This window comes from Grus americana, chromosome 4 (assembly GCF_028858705.1).
Source record: "Grus americana isolate bGruAme1 chromosome 4, bGruAme1.mat, whole genome shotgun sequence".
NCBI classification, from domain to species: Eukaryota; Metazoa; Chordata; class Aves; order Gruiformes; family Gruidae; genus Grus; species Grus americana.
The window spans coordinates 74,017,851-74,037,239 of record NC_072855.1 but is presented as its reverse complement, the minus strand read 5'-3'; the positions used below and the strand labels follow the sequence as shown (position 1 = coordinate 74,037,239).

The window sequence follows — 19,389 nt, the reverse complement described above, 5'->3', positions numbered from 1 at the left end:
TTATTTCTAGAAGGCATTTTGAAATTATTATGACTTAAATAAGATTAATCTTATCAATGACACATTAAGAACACTTATATTTGAATATATTATTTCTGTCTTAATGCACTATTTAGAAGCATTACAACTATGACATTTTCTTAAAAGTCTGCCATTCTCTGACTCAACAGTGAACAGTCAGGAATATTATCAAATGTTTAACAAAACATGGAGAATAAAAAGTAAAATCTATATGGACAGCAGTGATTAATACTGAAGTCCCAGTTTGATCTTCTTATATACAATGATGTAGAATTTGCTATAATTTTCTGAACAAACAGACAGAAATGCTCATCTGCTTTTCTGAATTAGTTTAGGGAAGCATCTCAAAAGATGTACTGTGATATTAAAGGCCATTTTTTATGTTTGGTAGAGTTTTCCCTTGCGTGTGCTTGGAGGCACATAGATAGTTGGGAAATCACTCTGTGATGATTCTTCTGAGTTATATGTAGCCAAAATCAGATGCAGTGCTGATGAAGGAGTACAGGATGTGTTAGCAGTCCTGCTCCAAGCCATGCTTATAAGTAAATAATATTAATCCCTTCAGAGCAATGTACAACCAAATTATTAAAGCTGGTTCCTGAAGAAACTTAGACCATGGTGCTTAATAAAAATGTCATGTTCCTTGAGTTATTAGTTCCTCCGTCACTATTGAGAATAGTTTTGAGCTTTTCCTGCTTTATCCAAGAATTTCTATCTTGTGAGGACAATGCAGCCACAGTACAATCCAGACGTTAACTGTTACTTCAGCTGGAGAGGAACAGAAACTAAGCTGTGACAACAAAGGTTGTAGGGAACACTTCACTATATGAAGGAGATTTCTGAATGGCTGAGGTGAAAGGGGAATTTATGTTGAAAGAGCTATCTGTTGCAATGCCTAAAACTAGTGAGTTAACTCTAAGTCTGAAGTCTAATTACTTCCATGCCAGATTTTACAGTTTAGTTTAAAAAACCCAAATATGTTATAATGCAATGTTAATAATTTCTCTAAGAAGTCTCATATCTGTATTTTTAAATTGCCTCCATCTGGTTATTGAAACAAAATGAAACAAAAAGAACAAGGCTAGCTCCTCAGCTGGCAAAAACATATTTCTCTTTAAATTAGTGGAACTATACCAATCTGTATCAGCGGAGAAACTAACCTACAGGTGTTAACAGCGAGTACAATGAAATTAATCTATCTGTATATATATATTTTCTATGGTGATTTTCCATTTTTCTATGTAGCTAAGATGGGAAGTGCAAAGGTAGTAATTAAATTATATTTATAGACATAAATATGTGATTTTTAGGTGCAAACTACACATGTTATTCAAAGATCATTAAAAGACAGTAAATATGCAGATTCAGTGAAACATTTCAGACACACTGTTTTTATGGATTTCCATTTTAGTGGCGCTCCCTGCAATAATTACAAATTGTTTATGTAGGTCTTTGTTATATGTGATTGGTCAACGATTTACTTTAGGTAGTTTTGCTTTAATACATCAATACATACCCTTTGAGTCACTGAATCTTGACATTCTCCTCAAGAGAGCAATACTTCACTATTTTTAATTGAAAGATTATTATTTCCTGATATTTTCTTTTAACGCATATGTTTTCCTCTTGAAACGTCTTCAACTTCAATAATAGTCTTATGGTAGTCATAAGAAATTAATTTAGAATATAGCTTGACAGGACAATATTTCATATTCCTGTCATACTTAAGACAAGGAAAATATCTGTCTATATATAGATATATATACAAGTATATCCCACATATAGAAAAGTTTAAAGAATCTGTTCAGATAAAGTTCTTACTAGTGATTTGCTGAAATAAAAAGTTTCTCCAATAAGCTAAAATATCTAGGCCTCTATTCAACAAAGCCCTAAAGTACACACCTAAGTGTAAGTACATGTATAAATTTATTCCACTGTGCAAAACTCGTATTTGATTTTCAGCATGTACTTCAGGGCTTTGTGGAATTAGAGCATTGGCATTGTGTAATCTCACCATTAAAGTTCATCCTAACTTTGACAAAAGCTACAGATACACTCTCAGAATTGATCTCAGAACCTCTGTGCTTGCACGTACGTGTGACTTGTAAGTCATGAGAATAAAACAGGACTTATTTCAGACATTAAGGCTTTTCACTTTTACAGGTCTGACATGATTTTACCACTAGTATAAGTAATTGCGAATTTACATATGACATGTCTTATTTCAATAGAAATACAAGATACCCATTTCTAAGGGATACAGTTTCATATACTTCTTCATTACAGCTAATTTTACCACACAGTGCTTGGTGTTGTCTCTGTTAACAACAAATACTTGACAACTGAGGAAGCTATATGCTTTCACATTGTGATTCTGTCTTGTGAAAAATGTTATGATCTGTCCTGGACATTTATTCTAATAATATTTCACAGGAGGCAGTGACGAGCTACACTCCCTTGAAAAGGAAATCTCTGTACCAAAGAGATTGTGCCTAATACATTCATAGAAGTGTCTGCACTTCTCTGAGGCATATTCTATCATGTAGTAAGGATGTAGTAGATTTCTCCTCCTTCTCATTCTTCAACCTTGCTTTGAAGCAGAGACTGACTGAATTATGATCATAACACCTTCTGCTTCCTTTTTTTGGTGACTTGCAGTTTGTGGCCAAATCTCCGCACTCCCAGATTGCAGAGATCATGGCTGTCACAAGCCCTTCTATGTTGTGAAAAGGTAGATTTCTTGTGCATCCACCATTTTCTTACTTATGTGGGATCATCACAATATGGTTCTACAAGTCTAATGCTTTTATATTCTTACTCCCTTTGTAAAAAACAGCCTTTTTGGCTATTTCAACACTATAATCTCCTGACTGTGTCCATCAGGAATTTCTGTGGGTCTAAGGTGCTGTATGTCAATAAACAATGTTTAAACAGCTTTTGCATAGTACAGCATGAGCTTCTCAAAGGGGTGGTAGGTGTTGGAGAGATGAAGCAGAAAGCCTGAAAGAAGGAAGCTGAGAGTTCTGCAACGGCTGGAAATAGATATGAACAGCAATTTGATAAAATAGTTTCAAACCGAATCCGTTTTCCTACCATGCCCACAAACAACACATCTCAACAACTGATTGGAGGTACGGAGTCCACTACTGATCTACCCTGATCTCCAGTGGCTCTTCCACATTCTACATAAATCTCAGAGCACCCAGGAAAGAGCAATAGATTTACAACTCCTTTGGTCTGTGGAAAACTTGCTGTGTCTGACAGTTTGTGAGAGAATCATGGATGGCTTTTGTGAATGTTTTCCCCCAGTTTTTCCCCCCTCAACTGTGGAGCATTACTGTTTGTGGTTGATCGAATCCAGTGTCAACATTTTCTGGTCAGATACTTGGAACTCCGCATTGCTGGAGTTACATTTGCTCATAAAACAGTAGTCTTCCTCTCATATCTGCACAGACTTAAACAGAATTAGCATGTATAACATCCTGTTTAGTGGGGGGGCGTCAAAAAGTAAAGATCTATTCAGTGGGTGTTTCAGACACCTTACCATTTGGTAAATTAGATGGGATTTTTTTTAAAGTTTCAGGAGAAGCTTGCTTTATTAAAATGTCTTCAATTTTTCCTAAACAGTCTAAACTCTGGGGTGCTTAGTTAATTGTCAGCCTGTTATTTTCACTGTCAGATAGTAGCTGGCAATATCTTTAATGGACTGCCTGAAACAAGGAGCATTTTAGACATGTTGGTGATTTTCAGAATTAAATTAAATTTTGTATGGTTCTAGCAGCAGAACCTGAACTTCCTGAATTATGCCAAGAAGGAGGAATCTGCTAGTTATTTTGTAACCCATATAAAAAGAAGATAAACTGTGGACAGATGAATAGCATCCCTGTCTTTTTTTTTTTTACACTAAGTAGCCAGGAAAATACTAACTTCTTAGAATAATGTTGTGCCTTCCAAATGTAGCTTTAATACCATTGCCCCTTTCCTTGTCCTCTACAGACTCATCGCTAATATAGTGCTTGCCTATAGACTTGCTAGGTCCTCTATACATAGAAGTTTCTTATTCATACCAGCACTGGCTGGTGCCCTGGGCACTTCTGCAAGTGGTGAAGCCATAGTCCCCTCCCATTGATGAGAGCAAAACTCTTTCTAACTCTACCTGAGGCAAAACTCTCACAAGCTATTTAAGATTATAATTGTTACCCAAAATCTAAGCTAAATATACTGAGTTTATGGAATAATTCCCTGCTGTAATTGGTAGATGGGAATTTTTATAATTAAAAAAAAAGAAGCTGGAGAAAAAAATGTTCTCTGCTGTGAAAGATCAACAATGAATCCTTCCCAGCAATCTATTCAGTAACATATAAAATTTTAGTAGCAATAGATTTTCTTAAAAAGTGTAACAGCTGATTTTCTGTTCCTTTTGGTTGTGAGAGTCTTTTTGTATCAATCATAACTTTTAGAATTGGATGTTCTACATTGGGATTCTTTTCTTGGTGACTAACCCATTTTTTTGCATTAGCCCAGAATAGTACAACTAAGCATATGGAACTTGGGAGACAGTTAGAGTCAGGCATTTGCGGTTATAAAATACAGACAGATTCTGAAATGCACAAATATGCCAAAGCCATATTTTCTTTTGACTGAAGTGCTTAAGCACAGGATAGGCTTAGATTTATAACTTAGATTTACAGGTAGCATACTATACTATTTTGTTTTATGAAAGCGATTCACTATAAAATTGTTTTGCAACAAGTGGGTGTTTGCCTGCTTAACAGTGAAAAGATGAAGAAACAAATTTTTTTTCTCTTTCAAAATTAATCATAATGTTGAGATATTAGTTGGGGTTATGCTGGTTCATAAAATTGCCTTACTGATAGTGCAAGAGGTTTATAAAGCAGTGGGATTGAGTGAACCCTCAGCAAGTTTGCTGATAACACCAAGCTGTGTGATGTGGTTGACACACTGGAAGGAAGGGATGCCATCCAGAGGGATCTTGATGGAATAGAAGACCCTGATAACAGAAGATGTCCCATAAAAAGATAATAGTGCAGTACAGGTACAAAAACACAGCATCACATTGTGTCCCCAAAACCTTTATTTCAACTCAGAAAGAGCTTGAGTACCTCCAGACCGTGCTTCCCATGAGGATTAGAACAAAGGTTACAATGGATGTTTTGTTTGATGAAATATTTCCACTGTCACCTAGTCCTTTACCTCCAAATTAGTCTCTCCAACTTACCACAGGCATGCACTGCTTCCTAGAAGAAACATCTTTCTCATCGTCACTTCTAAATCTAGCACATGAACTTTCAGATCTTGTAAAGTGATGATGGTATATCCCACTGGAAAAGCCCCTTACCTGGGTTTGCTGTAACCCAGCAAAACTCCCACTAAGATTTGGGCCCACAGAGAGCAGAGTCCCAAAGCTTATACTCTTAGAGCAAGCTCATAACCCAGCTCAAACCTTCTGTCAGGGAGCATATCTGCCTGCTGAGGCCCTGTCCCATACTTCAGAGAACTTGACCCCTTCCAGTCTAATTAATCAAGGAGCCTGTTCACTAAACCACAACCTGCTCTCAGCCAAACAGAACAACTTCATTTTATGATACCTTATCTAGAAACTATTTCTAACCTATCCTAGTCCTTTCCCTAAACCCACAGCCTTTCTCAGAGAGTGTCTCCAGCTCAGTGCAGGTGAGAAAGATCAAAACCCTAATGGCCCAGCTGCTGCTGTGTCCTTGTCTTATTGGCTGGCTTCAGAGGCCACTTGGCTAGGTCTTTTTCCCCTTTCCCTCCATGTGATTAGTGTGTTGCTTAGCTTTGTTTAAAGTTTTCTAGAGGACAGGCTTGGCCTTTTGTTTGGTTTTTTTTCAGAATCCCTGATCTACTCAATGGGATCTCCAAAGGATGGATTACAGAAGTCTCCCCTGGACAACTTAAAAATTTACATAGGTTAGTTTGGTGCAAAACAGTGCAATGTGAGATCTAATTTTTTTCTTCAGAAGGTAGTAAATTATTTTGTGTGAAAGTAAAATTGTTCTTGGTAAGAAAGCAAAGTGTTACACAACTGACTAGCAAAACTCTTTAACAAGGGGAAGAACTAAACTAGTGTCACCTAGCTGTTACTGTGCTTCTTGTTAGATCTCAGGTTCATTACTCTGATGGTGAAATGTAGGCAAAGTGAACAAAATTATTCTCTAAGAGATTTAGCTTGTAAGTATATTGCAAGAAATTGTTCTCTAATGGCTTGTATCCATTGAAGATAGAAAGTGGATTTTAATATTACTTAGATGTGCTTTGGAAAGCTATTCAAAAGTCCCGTGTTGAGGTTAATTTCAATTTTGCATGTAAATGTTCAACTACTTTATTGTAATATTCTTCTTATACATAGAACATGTTCTTTCTAGGTTTACAGTACTTTTATTTTACATTGTTTTTAATTTGCAACTAAATTAGTAAGTTTTATTATTAAAAATATTTCCTTTAAGAATGTAGTCCCTTATACTCTTTGGTTTCAAATTATTCTAATATTGACAACTCTTCAAAATGTCTTTGTAGTTAAAATTCAAAATGTAAAACCTTAATAATTGCATTTAAATATTTTTTAAAGTTTGGCTATTTTATCCTACTATTTTTCGTAAGTTCAAATATCTTCTTTAGTGATACTGAGTATTGATCAAGCTGTATCAGCCCTGGGAGAAAATAGGCCTCTCTGAGCATATCTGTTCTGTTCCTCTTCTGTGGCTATGGCTTCCTACAAGTTTTCCTCTAAACCGTAGTGAAAATATGACCTTATAGTCTACTCTGAATGTAGCACAACTGATATTGTAACAGCAAGATATTTGTCAGGGATCACTAACAGAGTCTGAAATCCAAAGCAGGGTTAATGTTATAGACTTTAAAAACATTTTATAAGAATGTATTCATTGGAACTTGGCTTGTATGTTAGCTGTAACAAGAGTATTGTATGCAATCTGGCAGAATGTAAATCTTCTGGACTCCAATTTTGGCATGATCTAATTCTAATTGAGTCTTGTTTTGTAACATAACAGCTACTAAAAATGCATGTGCTGGTTAGTTGAGTGACAAGAGATGCAAGGATTGCTACCTACAAATAAATCTTAAGCTTGCCTACTATATTCACTGGAGAGATTTTCAAGTGTGCACTGACTTTCCAAAAGAATTTGATTATTTTTTCTGATATGCAGTAGAAATTCTGGTCTGCTTGTGAGATAATTTCAGAATCTTCACCTTTCAACTTCAGTATGTGAATGAATTCTGGAAAACGTAAGTGCTTGGAGATTGTAAAGAAGGCCAATGCACTATACTCGCCTACCTCACACAGTGAAGAACTAAGAAAATTTCATTAAACAAACCATGTTATAAGTGGGACAAGTTCTATAAAAGCTCAGTGACAAAGCCTAATAATTTTTTTTTTAAATTTCCTCTTATCTATTTAGCCATAGAAACCTGCAGTTAGTGCTGTTGAGATGCTCATGAAATTGATGGGAAGGAACCCTTTAAAAGTAGGCTCATATGGAACAAAAATCCCTTTCATTTGCAATGAGCAAAATGCATAGAGTTTGAAAAGAAAAAGGGTACATAATAAAAGAGGTACATAAATATAGTGCTGTTAATTTAGAATCAATTTTTTTCCTTTTCTAAAAACTTCAAGATTTCAGTCTTAACCTTCTGTATAAATCTGTATAAACAGATTTAACCTAGGATTGCATCTGTACTTGCAGTGCCATTCTCCCTTATTCAGCTGTAATCTAGAATATTATTAATCTTCTGCTGGTAGTGTGCTTTGGGATAGTTCAAACTCTTCTCAGCTTCCAGGGAACATGCAGTCTTGGAGTCAGATGTAGAAGAGCTGTCTATCTGCATAGATAGGGATACTGAGTGGGTGAACCACAGGATGTCTTTTGGGTATAGTGTCTCCTGAGATGATAAAGTTTATATATAATCAGAAAAATTCTTGTGAAAATGCTTAACAATTTTGTAGACAAAGCAAAACCCTAATATACCCAGATAATGTAGCTATGGAAAATAAGAATCACTGCTTGCAAGGTCATGTCTTCCTTGAAAGCATTACAGTGTTTCCAGTTTTCCAGACTTTAAGTCTGACATTTCTGGAAAAAATGCACATTTGAATGCAGTAAATCCTTAAAGTTCAGTAATGAGTAGATGTTTGTTTCCCATCTTGTATAAAGGTGCAAAGACCAGATGTGGACCCAACTGTCACTAAAGTTCTGGAGGGATGAGCTTTTTTTTTTTTTTTTTAAATGAAACTTAGAATTGGCACTGGTGTTAGAAATTATTTGGCAATCCATCTGTAGAGTTGTTTAAGTGCTGATTGCCTCTTACAGTGATGTTCTGTAAGAAAGATAGCTCTCAGGTTTTAGGTAAAAGGAGGTTTGGAGATAAGTAACTGAAAGTTAAAAGAGTGAAGGATAGCTGAGAATGCAGGATAGTCCATATTTCACTATTATTATACTGATTTATTTATAGTGTTTATATTAACGAAACCCTGGTAAAATCACCTTAATCTTGTAATCTAGTGTTGCTTTCACTCTGCATAGTATTTAGTCCGCTTTTACAAGGCTGTGTATATTTCATATGCTAGTGATAACATAATAAGAGCACATGGAAATCCTATAAAGATTGGACAAAAAAAACTCTCATGAGAAGAAAAACAGATGCACAGCTATAACCTTGCACCTGGAAATCTTTCACACGGCAGTTCTGTGCGTTCCCAACCCACCCCATAAGGACAGAAACAACACAAGCAGCTGATAATGTGATTGTGAGGAATGTGTTGACCATGGTGATGACAGGGTGAGACATTTACCCTAGAGAGCATGAGTGCACCTGTGAAATATTAGACTGTGCTTTTTTTACTAGGAGATCATTTTAGAAATATTTAAGAGTAAGCTATAAGATGGAAGGAGAGGGCAGTTAAAAGAGACTGGGAAGCGGTAAAGGATAGACATTTGGGGAAAAGCAGAGTGTGCTTTCAGAACAATTTATTACAGAGCTTTGGAAGCTTATTCTGTTCTCGTTAAGAACACATCTCAATCCACGCTTCCTATGCAGGCAAATCTCTATCAATGCGACTAATTAAATATATTGGAATCAGTAAACAAGGAGAGAAAACTCCTAGTTGATATTGAAAATACATAATTTAGCATGCAACTAGCAATATATACTTGAGAAAGTAAAAGGGAATGTTTCAGAAAGCTGATTTGGTAGCGCCGACTCTGTATTTCTAGTTCATGTTTTATGTTAACACACCACATGGTACAGAAAACATTACATGCATGAAGAGCATCAAAATTGAAATTACTGTTAGTTTGGTATCATCTGTGTTTCCTGAATTCTTAGAATGTTATCTTCAGTACTCACAAATAAGTAATGTTTGTGATGATATTTAAAGAAAAGTCTGCATGCTAGTGTTACTGTTTCCAAATGATCCCTTTCCATTTTGGAGTTCCCCTGTGCGATGAAAGAAATAATATGTGCCTGTGGGTTGGTTTGATTGGGTTTTTTTGGTACTGTGTAATGTAGTCTTATGGGAAACTTGGCAAACCTTAAAGCTGGCTTGTAAGGGACATGTGAATCAGGATGTTTTGTAGGGAAGATTCTTCCCAGTTATGCTGCTGTTGTGTCTGGGAGATGTTGAAATACATTGGTCAGTTTACTTCAACATTTTGTTGAAACTTGATGAAAATGTGTAATCTTATACAAAGGCTGATAAAAAGAATATAATACCATCTGTATAAAATAGGGAGTGTGTTTTGTGCGGGCTTGTGAACAGATGCTCGCTGACATGTTTTAGCCAAAAACTATGAAATTAATGATAAGGTTTCCTGGGAAAAACACTTCTGTAAGTATTTGAGGAAAGCAGTTCTGAGCTTAAAACGTCCTCACAGTCAATTGGATGAGGACTGATTTGGCCTGCCACCAAGGAGGAGTAGATTCTTCACTGGCAGCACCTGAAAGGAAAGGCAAATGCTGAATAGAGAGTTTAATGCTGAAGCAAATAGCTGTAAGGAGCTCAGAGCCAGGTTTTATAGTGTGAATAAAGTGACAGAGGATACCAGGAGGCAGAAACAGTAGAACACCTGGATGTAGAATACATTTTTAGAGATGATAGATAACATTTTCTTAATCTTTATGTTGCAATCAACCTTAGGAAGAGAAAAATGCCTGGAAAACAAATTAATATTTTGGCGGTCTGTCCAACATTACTTTGCTAGTTAAGTGAAGGAAATCAATATTAAATATATTTAGGAGTACATTATGCTGAGTTATGCTGACCTCATGAAATATATCACTAACAAATAGCTACAGTACCATCAGTAGCAAGACTAAATTTGAGTCTGCTGAAGCTTTCTTTCATGGCTAAGACATGAAGTAGTTTCTTCAGGACAGGGCTGGGTGAAGTTTACCTGAGATTCTGAGGCTGGTTAGCCAGAAGATTAGCTGCTGTTGGTTGGAGAAAGGGAAATAAACTAATTGAAACCGCAGTGCACCGGGAGCTTAGTAAATGTCAGACTTCCCAAGCAGCCCTCAGAAATATGCTAAAATGAGTCTGGTCACACAGTTCAAAATAGTGCAGGGGAAACTCAGTGAAAAGGCTCTCTGAGACTCATCTGCCTCGTACTTCAGGGTATGGGACTGTGTGGCCCCAGGCAATGCCTGGGGATGCCGGACACTGCTGCCAGCAAGCTTCACAGCTTTCCACAGAACTGAAAGCTGCTTTGCAGCTTACAGAGAAGACAGCCTTCTAGGGCTCAGAGAAATACCATGAATGTGTTTAAAAGGAGGAAAGCAAGAAGAAAGGCATAAGGGACTAGTACAACTAAGAGTCCTAAATGAAAAAGGATGTTTTTCAGACTCAGGACTTGATTCTTGTGTTTATTAAATTAAAACTGCGCTAAGTGGATGTGGATAGTTTTCAGAAACGGGATAATACTACTGATACAGGAATGTAATGGTTCCAAGTACAATATGCCAGAGAATCTGGGCTTAGGATAGAAAGAAATGGTTACTGAGGTGTTCAAATTCTAAAGAGAGGAGCTTGAGACGAGAAACTTCAGAAAAAGATATTTTAATGTCTTTAAGAACAACTGCATCTAACACCTGAGAAGTATCTGTTAAGTCATGTGTCACTACATTCTACCTGCTACCATTCTTTCTGCAGCAGTACCCAGCTGTTGTCAGTATCTGGTTCATTTTACTTCAGTTAATTAGGCATGTGCTACTTTCATACTAGTAACACTTTCACATAACTTGTGGTTTCCTTTATTTAGTGTTTTTTGGTTTGTGGGTTTTTTTGGGTTTTGTTTTTTGTTTTTTTTTTAAAGGTGTTTGAAGTTGAGGCATCTGAAAAAGCCAGTTTGCCTGCCTGGAATAAGATTTGCCCTAGGATAACAACCACATGGTCATCTATGAGGCATCTGTCAACTGAGGGGGAAACTGTAAGTGTTTGCAGGACAGTCAGTCTGCAGTGTTTTGAGTAAAAAATGAAATCCCTTAGAGTAAGGAATTCAATAGTTGGCTGGTTTTGCTGAATAGGGCCTGGTAAGATTTGTTACTAGGCCAGATTCATTTGACAAGGTTCTAAGTTTCTCCTAAAGTACAATTTGAAAAATGTTGCAGTGTGATGTGACAATAATCTAATAGATGAAGCCTGTTTGGCAGGTGTGTATGTGATAATAAACTGAACATTGCAAGCCTTGTTTCTTTAGGAAATGAGACTAAGAGTGTAATCTCTTTGTGTTTGTGCCTCTACTAACAACTTTTGAAGCCATTGATTAATTTCAGCCAGAGCTGACAATGGAGATCGATCTTTAAGCTACTCGATTTCTATGAGCTTCATGAAAATACAATCCATCTCTCCTACCCACCTATCTATCAGTACTCTCATTAGGAAAATGTGGTAGTGTCAGTTCAACTCTCGTTAGTTATCAGATAATCCGTAGGTGGCAGCAGTGGTATGAATGCCCTGATTACTTCTGCCAGATTAGTGCTTTTGTAGACTTGAGAGAATCCAGTTGTGAGTGCTAAAGCTGTGGGAAATCACTCTTTTCTAATTCTGCTGTCCATATTTCAAATCAGTTTTACTAGAGGCACTAGTATAAAGAAACCATAAAGGTGATTAATATTTTGTAATGAAGCTATTGGCACCTAATAAACTATTCACTTCCATAGATCCCTTGCTAAAAATATTTAAGAACTTAAAGGTAAATGTGAAATTCAATTTTGAATACATACATTTGGATACTAGATCCTTTGTCTAAATGAATTCATTAGTATTGATTGATCAGTTGCCTTCCAAAAAGATAATCAAGGGGTAATCTTGTTAAAGACAAATGGACTACTTAGCATGACTCAAAATGTCAAGGGGCCAAATCTTGATTTAAGAATCGAGAATAACCTTGTGATTACATTGGGACTGTTAAAATGAGAAAGGCAAGAGGGACTTATTCCAAGAGGAAGTGAGTTTTTGCTGGGTCTCTAAGTCAGAGTAGCCTGCAGCTGGCTGACCCAGCAGCTTTGCTTTAATAGACAGTGCAGAGGGGATGGGGAGAATTATGTCCATTTTGGTATCATGCAGCAATGCAGGATAAGGTCACATGAGCTAAAGCTTATAATTTATTCCTGATGTTGTTAGTTTTTAAAATGAAAATGTTGTAAAGTGGGGGTTTTTTCTGGCAAATGTTGGAATGAGCTATATGGATAATTCCTAATAATAACCATTAATCAGCTTTCAAAAGAGTATTGCAAACTTTAATATGTTTGAGTAGTTCCTAATGGTCAGCTAAAAGATGATGATATTAAGATGTAAACAGCATTTGGAAAATGTGCTGTTTCCCATTATATTGGCACTTTTAAATCTGAATACCAGCTATATGTGTACTCTGTTTCTCTTCTGGAGTATCTTAATTTCCATTTTAACTACCAAATATAAAATATGGTATGCTTGAACACATATCTGTAAGCATTGGGCCCCAGGTCTTCAAAGACTGCTGTTTTGGTTTTTTAATTTCACAATTTTTACTATTATAAATGGTAATAAACATCCTTAACATCTTATTTTATTAACTTATTTAAACTTCAGATGGTAATTCTGATATAGTAAGGTATCCAGAAAACAATGGAAAGAGTGCTTTGTGAAACATCAGCACTCTTGATTCTCTCTAAAGTACTCTTCCAGTCTCTGCACTTAGCATCGTACCATTTTGTAAAAAGAGTATTTTGAACAATGGTCTGAAACTTGCTGGACTTAGTACAAGGAGAGCAGGGTCCAGAATGGGAAGCTCCTGGACCCTGGGAACATTTGACTCTGGCAATAAGAGTGACCTGGGACCTGTCTGTGAATGCAAAGGACTCAAAAATACCTGTTTAGTCCTCCTGATAATGGAGATGGTGCTTGTCTACACCTAACTTCTGCAGACAGATTACTGTTTGCTTACAGCTTGCTTCGCGCTTTCTGTTGCTCACTTTATTTTGGGGGTAGAATATAGACAAGGACTTAAGCATAAAACATCTACAGCTGAATTGCTGACTGCCCAGGATTTTATTCTCTACAAACTTTAAAATATTACTTCAGAACTAGAACAACTGAATAAATAGCTTTTCAACTTGCATACAGTGGCAGACAAAGCTGGCTAAGTTTCTCTCTTACTCCTAACCTTGTTTGCCTTGAGCTGTGTAAAATCTACAGATGTCAGGCTGATCCATTTTATAGGGACAGACTGTAAACAGTTCTGCTGAAACAAGAATCTCTCTCAAATGGATGAGAAAAAAACTTAAATTGTCTTTTGAGTTAGAAAAATGTAAGGTGGTTTATGGCAATTTTATTTTAAGCTGGCCTGCGATTTTTTTGGTTGCATTTATGCAAAATTTAACAATTACTCTGACTTCCGCATGTATTAAGGTTTCATGTTTGTTGAACTCTTTGGGCTGTGGCTTAATGGTACATAGTTTTGTATTTTTGAAGAAATGTCTATGACAAACCAGCTGAGGCTTACAGATTCATTCCTTAATAAGTCATCCTGATGGCAGAAACTTCTGCTTATGTTCTGATGCTACAGTTAATCTCCTCCACACCTTGATGTGCCAGGCTTTGGTTCTGAGCGCAGATGACTTCTTGTACCCTGATCTGTGAGGATTTCCAAGCAATAGGGCAGACTAAAACACCTTACACTTCAAATTATTTTGTAATATGCGTGCACATGAAAAAAATAACATGACATAAAAGTATAGCAAGACTTTTGAAAATCCACAAGTGCCTGTTGTAATATGTAGATGAGCTTTTTTTGTGAACTGCTATTCATCAAGCTTGCATTTCTGTGGTCCAGTTTCTGCATTTTAGGTTGTAACCTTTCAGGAAGCTGTTTAAAATGTTTACCTAGGAAGGTAGAATGAAGCATTCTGGCTGCTTCATTTCTGAACCTCTGTTTTACTCAGAGGGAGCTCAGGATTGCTTGTCTGTCATATGCTGTCACTTGAAGCATCAAAATTTATGTTGCTGAGGAATTGGTCTGAGTAGGCACAATTCATATAGACTGCAGCTTTGGTTATTCCTGCGTGAGGGGTAGGCATGAGGTTAAGCTTACTCCTTTGACATGATCTGCAATGAGCACCAACTCTGTACTGGAGCAAGAGATTGTGTAAAAATACTGAAGAAATCTTGGGCTCTGGCTCAGGCCTGTGTTTCAAATACAAGTTAAATGCATCTGAAGTGTCCCCTGTCTTGTGGCATCCATGCCAAGGATTCCCTAATGGTGAATATGTTGTTGTTCTTTGTGTCTCGATAAATGTTTAGGTCATGTATGACAACAGCAGCAACAGAAGACCAGGGGCTTGGGTTCGGATCTTGGGCAAAGAAAGGTTTTGAACCTGTATGAATGTCTAAATTACTGAACTATTGAGCAAAAAGCTATTTCTCCTCATACTGTTTTGTAAACTTAGTTCTTTCTTGCAAGGAAAGCTCAATTGCTGTGTTTTGTTGTAGGACTATTTATTTTTCATCCCAAACTTAATTAAAACCAAAACCACTTCTCATGGTTGACTTAAATCACACTCCTTTTCTGTCGTTTTCAGAGACTGGTAGGCTGTGCAGAAAATCACTTCTTCCAGTAAATGCCCCATGATTTAAAGACAGACCACTGGTAATTATTCAGGCTTATTAGTTGGTGATCTGCAGCAGCTACCACTATATTAAGTGGAAGTGGTCTGCACAAGGATTTCTGATAATAGAACCATTTAAAGTATCTACCTGGGGGTGCACATGTTAGGATGTTCCTTGGCCAGCAAATGTTTGGGTGTCTTGTAAACCAAACCATTTATTTAGACATTTATGTCCATAATTTGGCATCTAAGTGTAGACTTAGGCACTGCAGGTTGAATTGTCACCTTTACTTTTGAAATCTGAACCATAGTCACTCCTAAAGCTAGCTGCAGTTTAAGGTGGGGCTTCTGTCAACAACATATGCAACCCTTCCTGGGATACTCTCTACATTTAAAAAAACCCCCAACACCCAAAAAACCCAACAAAAATCCCCACTCAAATTCAGGATTTTGTTCATGTGTATAAGTAAGGAAATGGATGATGGTCTTTTAAAAGTAAACAAATTAAAACAGTAAATGCTTCTTTACCACAACTCTGTCACAGACTGAACAATGTCTTGAGAGAATTGATGAGGCAGAGAAAGAACTGCAGTGCCCACTGTAGTAATAATGCCTCATCCCCTGATAAGTTGACCAGTATCAAGGGCTTACCAAAGAATGGTTTTTCACTACTGCTGCGAGTGTTTTACTTTGTTCTTGAGGTAAAAGCAAGACCCAAGCTATATGTAATGTGGATTTATGCCCAAGAATCCCAAGATTTAAGGATAGCTTCACCATTCCCAATTAAAAGCTTATTTGCAAAATCTTTGCCTACAGACTTTTGTTTGTGGTGTGTGTGTACAGGTTTTCTTGTTGTTTTTTGACCCTCTGAATGGCTAGGTGAATGTTAGGTTGTTCAGCCTGTGACTCTGTGATGATCAGCTTATCCTTGCTTGTTCCAGGCATTCAGGATTTGGGATATCTGCGCAGCTGGTGCTGGCTATCAGCTGAAGATCCAACCAATTCTGAACTGATAAAGGGTTTGGCTCTAAGTGGTGACTTTGAGAGGAAGGTCTAGGATGTGTTAGCTGTATCCTTCTGGGTAGGATTCCTCTCCCCTAACACATAACTTTCGAATGCGTTCTTGTGAGCTGAACGACTTGCACAGAACAAATGGAGGATGTCGCTTTCATGTTTCTCACGTGGCCAGTTTCTAACCATGCAGTTTTGTTGCTTCTTGCTGCTAAGACAACTTATACTTTCTGGGTTTAAGGCAAGTGGCTATAACGGGGTGTGCCAAAGCATACTGAAGAATTGTTCAGTGATTCTTGTCATCGTTTGATTAGGTATGAACTTGAAAGACTTGATGTGGCATGGCTTTGTAGGATCGGATAAATCTGCAACTAAATGTTAATAATGTCTGGTGATGGATCTTTGTTTTTCTTTTATTACTAGATGCAAGTGATCGTACTTGGCCCCCATCCTCGTGATGTGATGGCGTGGCATTGAGCACAACAGAATGAAGTAGCTTTGATTTGTTTTTAGATACAATTTAAAATGTTGGCTTGTTTAGAGGCACGGTCTAACAAATCAAAGAATTGACTGGGATTCAAGGAATGTGAGTTTTATTACTTGCTTTTCCAGCATCAAGCACAATAGCCTTGGCAGGTGAATTAACCTTCTTTTGTAGATTAAAAAGTTGAGACCTGAAGAAGCAGGTGACAATGACGTAACTTTGTGCAAGTTACAAAACCAAATATGGTTTACATAAATGTTTATAAAATAAATGAAAGTTACTGTCAATATTACTGTAGCACTTCCATCTAAAATTATTCCAGAGAGTTTGTAATGCAAAGATTTAAAACAGTTTCAGAGCTGCTGCTTCTGCTTTATGATGGTAGAGACCCCTTCCTTCTGTCCCTTCACTACCACTCCCCACCCTCCAAAAAATTTTTTAGGATTGAGGTTGCTCTTAGTTATGACCCTTCCAGCTGACAGGAGGTACACCAGGTTCTTTTTTCACCTGTGGCCAGGGTGCTTGTGTTTGTGTGTGTGTATGTGCTTCTCGAATCAGCGGTCTCTTTTTTTTCTGAAGTGACCTCTACAGTGCACTAGACTTATGGCAATGTGTACTTCCATTATGTATCAGTGTTACTATGCAAGCTCACTGCATCTCTGTCAGAGGAAGAACAGCTTCTCAGAACCAGCCTACAGTATTATCTTTGAACATATGTTCTCTATTAAGTGAGATGAAGAAAGTCACTTAGTTTTCCTTCCATTTGGAGGTTAAAATGGAGGGCTTGTCTAAAAACAGATTGTAGTAAATTGGAGGTTTATTTGAACAGTATGTCAACATTATTAACTTGAAAATATATACTAAATTGATAGGTTTCCTTTAATTACCTCATCTTGAAAGCTGTTCTCAACAAACACGCAAACAGTTCAAAAGTGATTTAATCTGCCTCAAAATGAGAAAATCAGAGGAAAGCATACAGCACTACTTTTTCTAAATATGATTTTTGTTACAACCAGTGCTAGATAAACTATGTAATGTATTTGGCCCATTCTACTTCTTCCTGTTCATAAGTAATAACAAATTAAAAAAATTGTTTGTGTCCAGATTCTAGGGTTATTCTGCACATGTGCAAACATTGGCCTATACTTTGTGCATAGACACCACCTGGGGTTGCAGAGGGGCTAGCTTTTTGCTATGACCAGTTTGAAACGAGTTATGTGACTGGGATCTTGAGAACACAGTGTCGCTTGACTGCACTGACAGATGTTTAAGATAGCTCTATAAATGCTTCATGTGTGAAATGCATTATACAAATATCTATGAGACTTCCTTGCTTTTAGACATTATTCTGAAGATTTTAATGATGTTGTATATGCCAAGAAAGCCAATTTGCTTTAGCGTTCCACATAATCATAGACATTTCAGCAGCATTCACTCAGCACTACTTATGTATGTGCTACCCTTTCAGACTGAAGAGCTAAAATTAGGGGCCTTCTAGATTACCCTATTGCAGAGGAGAAACTGGGGATTTCTAGGGAAACTGAGCTGCTTTAGTGCAGTTAATGAGAAACATGTGCCAAGTCTGACTTTCTTCAACACAGCACATAAACAGAGACAGTTTCACAATTTGGACCTTTAAAACTCTTTCAATAAATAACCCACGTTAAAAATCCACTTGTTCTCGACCAGAATGTGTCACTAATTCAGGCATGGTTTTCTTCTTAATGTGGCTTCTGAGCTGTTTCCTTCCAGGTGAAACTCTTTGGGTAGAGACTCATATCCACACCAAAACTCAAGAGGAAAGCTCATGTGCCTTTGTTTTAGGAAGCAGTGCTGCTATAGTAGGAATCGATGATCTTCCTGACCTAGTGAAGAGTGGTTCTCAAGTCCAACATTTCAGTCCTGATAGAGTGTGAAAGAAACAGGATATTTTTAGATCTTCCAAAACTACTCATTGTCACCCTTTTGTGGAAGTTGGGGCATCCTCCTTACCTTTAAAGATGATGGCTTAAAACTGTTTTGGGATCTAGAAGCTGCAAAATTTGGACTAGACTTAGCATTAAATAAAATGTGACACATTGTAGACAATGATACAATACTGCTAATCAGGATGTTGTATTTCCAATCGAAAGCCATAAACCCAGGCAGTTGTACTCACCTCTCCTTCCCATATGCTTGCAGTACATGCGAATATCTTTTCATCTTGCCAATTATTTTTCGTGCTAGTGGGTTGGCTACTCATCTTCAGTACTACTTTGTTAGTTTGTGATACTTCCGTTTATGTTGTCCTATGTTTTATGTGGCAGCTTGTCATTAAAGATCCTGGCAATTATCACTCTGTGCAAGTCTACCAGTCTCTGCTCCGTGGCTAAATTGCAGCTGAGCAGTTGCAGTCTCCTTAACTGTGAAGCACGAAGGAACTGGGTGGCATCAAGCCTTTGCTCTTACTTGTTCTATCCTTATTTTGTAGTACTGTTATGTCTCCCTCAAATGTTGCCACTCTATATCCAAGAATTCCCTCTTCCTTTGCTGACAGTACAGAGGGTAAAACTGAAATTGAATCAACTGCTATGTTTACTTATTTTCCCCTCTTAAGATTTATTGTTGATAGCTTCACACTACATATCACACAAGAGAAAATAAAGACAGATCTGTATCTCAAAGAGCATATTACGCTCCTTTTGTAGAAATGATTCATTGGGAAATACTTATATTCTCACTAAAGTTTTGAT

At 37.1% G+C, this 19,389-nt stretch overlaps 1 protein-coding gene across 3 annotated transcripts in view; it reads left to right on the top strand.

The window, feature by feature from the left end:
• The window catches only part of JADE1 (jade family PHD finger 1), a 148,340-nt gene that overhangs the window by 31,140 nt on the left and 97,811 nt on the right, over positions 1-19,389 (top strand). The window contains exon 1 of one of the 3 annotated variants that reach the window (XM_054825330.1): positions 5,898-5,973. The exons of the other annotated variants lie outside the window; for them this stretch is intronic. Within the exon in view, the coding sequence (XP_054681305.1) occupies positions 5,913-5,973 (61 nt within the window). The 5' untranslated portion in view covers positions 5,898-5,912. Of the gene's footprint in view, positions 1-5,897; positions 5,974-19,389 lie in introns of those variants that run through there. 3 annotated transcript variants of the gene reach the window in all.